The following is a 4,659-nucleotide window of genomic DNA, read 5'->3' on the forward strand; positions in this document are numbered from 1 at the left end:
AAGAGTGGAAAACCCTTGGTCAGCCCCCAGCCCCTGTCCCTCGTGGGCCCTGACCTGCCCACATGTGTTCCCCACAGCTGGTGGTGAAGCAGCTGGGCTATGACACACGTGTGACCATACTCGGCCACGTGCAGAGAGGTGGGACACCCTCGGCCTTCGACAGGATTTTGGTAAGTGTGGGTGGAAACTGCCTGCAGATTCACCAGGAAGGGGCGTTTGGGGAGTGCGAAGGGACCAGCAGGCCACGCTGACCTGTGCAGCGGCACCATCGGCTGAAGTGCCACCTGCAGCACAGGGTGGCCCTAGCCTCTGACAGCTTCTCCCTCCCCGCCCCACCTGTCTCCATTGGAGGTCGTTGTGGGGAAGACTGCCTGGGGTTCTGTCCTGGGAGATGGGGGCCGTGGACACCTCTGCCTGGGGCCACCCGGGGGTCTCCGGCGGGAGCGTGGGTTGTGTCCGACTCTCTTGAGTGTCGTTTGCAGGCCAGCCGCATGGGAGTGGAGGCTGTCGTCGCCCTCCTGCAGGCCACCCCAGAGACCCCGGCGTGCGTGGTGTCACTGAGCGGGAACCAGGCCGTGCGACTACCCCTGATGGAGTGCGTGCAGACGGTGAGACGGGGCCCTCGTCCCCTCGTCTGCTGCCGGCAGTGGCCCTGGGCCGCCCCGGGGCTAAATGACTTTTCTCAGGATGCAAGGAGCTGCCCATGCGGCAGCGGCCTCTGACCCCTGGCCCTCTCTCAGTTCTGTGGCACCTCATGTGACCACCCCTGAAAGTGAGTCCCGCCTGTGGGGATCCATGAGGGCTCCTGTTGGCGTGTCGGGGATGGAGAGAATGGATTCGCGCTTGTGTTCGTCAGTGTCGCCATGACTGTCGCCTCCCTGCCCTTGCCCATGGTCCTGAAGCGTGCATGTTTTGTAACGCGTGCCGCGAGGCGGTTAGGCCACGGAGCCACGGGCTGTCGGAAGGAGCCCTGCGTGCGCCATCGCTAAGAGCCCACGGGAGGGTGAAGCCTCCATGCGCGTGACTGCGCGTGTCTGTGTGCGTGTGTCTCTGTATGACTGTGTATACATATTGGTGTCTGATTGTATCTTTGTGCGTACGTCTGCGTACATGTATTTGGTTTGTGATTGTGTGTATGCGTGTTTGTGTCTGTACGTCTGCGTATATTTTTGTGTGTCTGTGTGACTGTGTCTGTGTGTGCGTGACTGTGTGTACACGTATGTGTTTTTGGTTGTGTCCATGGTCTGTACATCTGCGTATGTTTTTGTGTGTCTGTGTGACTGTGTCTGTGTGTGACTGTGCTTTTGTGTCTGTGTGTGCGTGACTGTGTGTGTACACGTATGTGTTTTTGGTTGTGTCCATGTGCATGACTGTGTGTGTGTATACACGTATTTGTGTTTGTGCGTGACTGTGTGTCTGTGTGTATCTGTTCCTTCAGAGGCCAACATGCAGACACAGCCCGGCTTCTGGAGCCCTGCAGGTTGGAGGGACGTCACCTCCAGGCCATTCCGCTCTGTGCGCTGCGGCCCCACGCAGTCCCGCAGCTCCTGGGCCAGCTGTCTCGGCTGCTTTATTCTCATCGGGGTCAAGCCTGCGTTTGTCAGAACTGTGTCTGCAACGTGCATTTCCTTCTGTCTCTGGTCTCCTGGAGCATAGTCCCTAGATCTCAGTCTGCCCTAGTGTGGCCGGTGGGGTCATCCTGTCCTGTTGTGCCAAGCGGCCCAAGCCAGGCGGTGACGGGCATGTCCCTCACTGCTGGTGCTGGTAGGCTGGCGGCAGCCTGGTGTAGACGTGCAGTGCCCAGGCTGCTGGCCTGTGGGGCCAGGGGGAGGCCCGGAGCTGTGCTGCGTCTGCCCCAGGCGTGAGGACGTGCTGACCCTGACGCTGCCACCGCCCTCTTGTCACCCCGCACAGACCCAGGACGTGCAGAAGGCGATGGACGAGAGGAGGTTCAAGGACGCCGTGCAGCTCCGAGGAAGGTGACTGTGCAGGGGCTGTCGTGGGAAGGTGTGCCCACCGCCTGGCTGTGCGTCCGTCCCTGTGAGAGGCAGCAGTTTGTCTGTTTGGGAGAGGGAGTCAGATCTGGTGACGTTAAGATAGGAAGTGGCCCGTGGCTGGCCAGAGAGAACTGGACATCGACTCGGTGTGCGTCCTCACGACGACCCGTGCAGCGCTGTGTCCCCGCAAGGGCTAGCAGGGTCTGCCGCCGTGCGGTCCCCTGCCCAGGGACGCGCAGCGCCTGCCTGCCCGGTCCTCGCCGTGACCCTGGTCTTCTTCCAGGAGCTTCGAGGACAACCTCAACATCTACAAGCGGCTCGCCAGCAAGATGCCGGACTCCCAGATCCCCAAGGTGAGTGATGGCGCTGCGCGTGCCTCTGGTCCTGCTGGACCCCCTCTTGGCCTGGGAACTGTGGCCTTTGTCTCGTGTCTGGCACGGGGGGTGGGCGACAGCCCCCTCCATGGCCCCTCCAGATGGGCCTGATGACACGATTCGCTGGCGGCGTCTGACGGCTCCATCAGCCTCTCTCTTGCAGAGCAGCCACAACGTGGGCATCATCAACGTGGGCGCGCCGGCCGCCGGGATGAACGCGGCCGTGCGCTCGGCGGTGCGCGTCGGCATCTCCAATGGGCACAAGATGTTCGCCATCTACGATGGCTTCGAAGGCTTCGCCAGAGGCCAGGTGGGGCCCTGAGGACGCGCCTGGCGAAGGGACGTCCCAGTGGGGAGCATGCGGGGAAATGGAGGAGTCGGGGCCGTGCCGGGGGCGCACAGTGGCTGCTGCTCAGGGCCACGTCCCGGGGACGGGTGTGACTGTGCTTGTGGGGGGCACTGTTTGTGAACCCAGTTAAGACACATGGCAAGCCTGAGACAGCACCCCACCTTCCCTACGGGAAAACCGGGCACAGACGTTGCCCGGACCGTGGTCCCCTCTGCAGGGTCTCAGACTCCGAGGTGCCGCTGCCACTCCCGCACGTATGGCCGAGTGAGCCATCCCCCATTACCCGGTGCCCACTCACTGGGCCTCCGTTAGTGACAGGCAGCCCAGTACGGCTGCCGAGAGGCCTCACCTCAGGGAGGGAGGGAGAGAGGGGCAGTGGGTGTGGAGGGCTGCATTGCTGCAGCGTGTTGGGGGGGTGCGTAGTGCTGGGGGTGCACGGAAGAGTTGGTGTCCCCAGGGTGGTCTGTGCTGAGACGCTGGAGACTGGTGCTGAGGGAAGGTGTCCTCAGACTCAAGGTCGAGGGGTGGGCAAGTGGCCCACGGGGACATCAGACACTGTCCCAGGCAGACAGAGGGCAGGGCAGAGGCCTGAGGTGTTCAGAGGTTGGAGGGGTTCACATGACTGCAGCGGAGGGTGGGGGGCAGGGGACAGATAGACCAGGTCCCTTGAAGGCAGTCGTGAGGGGTTTGGCTCTCTCTCTGAGAAGACGGGTTTCAAGCAGGAGCATGGCCACGCGGACACGTGGAGAGGGCAGAGGCAGGCGGGGCACAGCACCCCAGTAACGGAGGCCGCGGGTGCGGAGCCTGGTTCAGCCGGGGCCGTGGGGGTGTGGCGAAGGCGGGGCCGATGAGATTCACTTGCTCAGCACACGTGGGGGTAACTGAGGGAGTCGAGAACGAGCCATGTCTGGCCCGAGTGGACACGGGGAATGTGGCAGGCGCTGAGGTTTGGGGATGTTAGTCCGGGGTGTCGGGGGCGTCGGAGAGAAGGGGCCCGTGAGCAGACAGGTCGTGAGCCAGGTCTTCATGGGGTGTGGGTGAAGGACACGTCTGGGGCGGCGTCAGCGTACAGATGGTGTGTGAAGTGGTGACGTGCAGAGGTCCCCAAGGGCACAGGTGAGGCACAGAGGGCTGGCGCGGGGGGTTGGGGATGGCGGGTGCAGACACCTGGCCGGCGGCATCTGCACTGCTACTTTTCTTTTTCGGTTTTCAATTAAAGACATTTTCTTTTAATCTTATGTCCTTTAAAGTAAGTGATCTTAATTGATTTTCCATCCCAGCGGTAGAGCATGGCCGACTGAGGTGTCCACCCGACCCCTTGGCTGGCGCAAGACAGGTGCAGAGACACATTGGGCCGCAGGGCTTGGCTCCTTGAGCGGCCAGATCTCAGCGTAGGGCGCTGGCCCCCGCGGCGCCGCGCATCGCACCTCAGCTGCCCTGGAGGCGCCCAGGTCGCGGCTGCTCGTAGAGCCAAGTCCCCTTTTGTCTCTTGTCGACCGTCTTGTTTTCTGCTTGCTCGTTAGATAAAAGAAATCGGCTGGTCAGATGTCGGAGGCTGGACCGGACAAGGCGGTTCTATTCTTGGGACAAAACGGTAATTTCCACCTTGGTTCTGACCTGTTCTCGAGAACAACAAAAAGCCATCTTCCAGGGGGTTGGCTGGTGCAGGCGCTGTAGGGGGCCCGCAGGAGGGACGCCCCATCCAGGGGGGCAGATGACTCATGACCTGTTTCCTCCAAAAATCCCGTCTGTTGATTTGAATAATCAGATGCTGGGCAGAAGCCCTGTATCTCCTTTGAGGTGACAGAGATAAGTGACGTCATTGAGCCATGGTGACCATCCTGTCAACCAGAATCAGGGCATCCTTGATAGTGGCGTGCTGCCCCTGGAATCGTCCCGAGCAGCCCCAGTGCTGGGGCCCCAGGTTCTGGTGGCCAGG

At 61.8% G+C, this 4,659-nt stretch overlaps 1 protein-coding gene across 4 annotated transcripts in view; it reads left to right on the top strand.

Moving 5' to 3' along the window:
- PFKP (phosphofructokinase, platelet) overlaps positions 1-4,659 on the top strand; it is a 50,991-nt gene that overhangs the window by 32,040 nt on the left and 14,292 nt on the right. For all 4 annotated transcript variants that reach the window (XM_025050524.1, XM_015593455.1, XM_006917197.2 and 1 more), the window contains exons 9-14: positions 78-170; positions 483-608; positions 1,915-1,979; positions 2,281-2,350; positions 2,535-2,681; positions 4,244-4,314. In XM_025050524.1, coding sequence (XP_024906292.1) covers positions 78-170; positions 483-608; positions 1,915-1,979; positions 2,281-2,350; positions 2,535-2,681; positions 4,244-4,314 — 572 coding nt within the window. The remainder of the gene's footprint in view (positions 1-77; positions 171-482; positions 609-1,914; positions 1,980-2,280; positions 2,351-2,534; positions 2,682-4,243; positions 4,315-4,659) is intronic.

The sequence above is a fragment of the Pteropus alecto genome, unplaced genomic scaffold (assembly GCF_000325575.1).
Source record: "Pteropus alecto unplaced genomic scaffold, ASM32557v1 scaffold447, whole genome shotgun sequence".
NCBI classification, from domain to species: domain Eukaryota; kingdom Metazoa; phylum Chordata; class Mammalia; order Chiroptera; family Pteropodidae; genus Pteropus; species Pteropus alecto.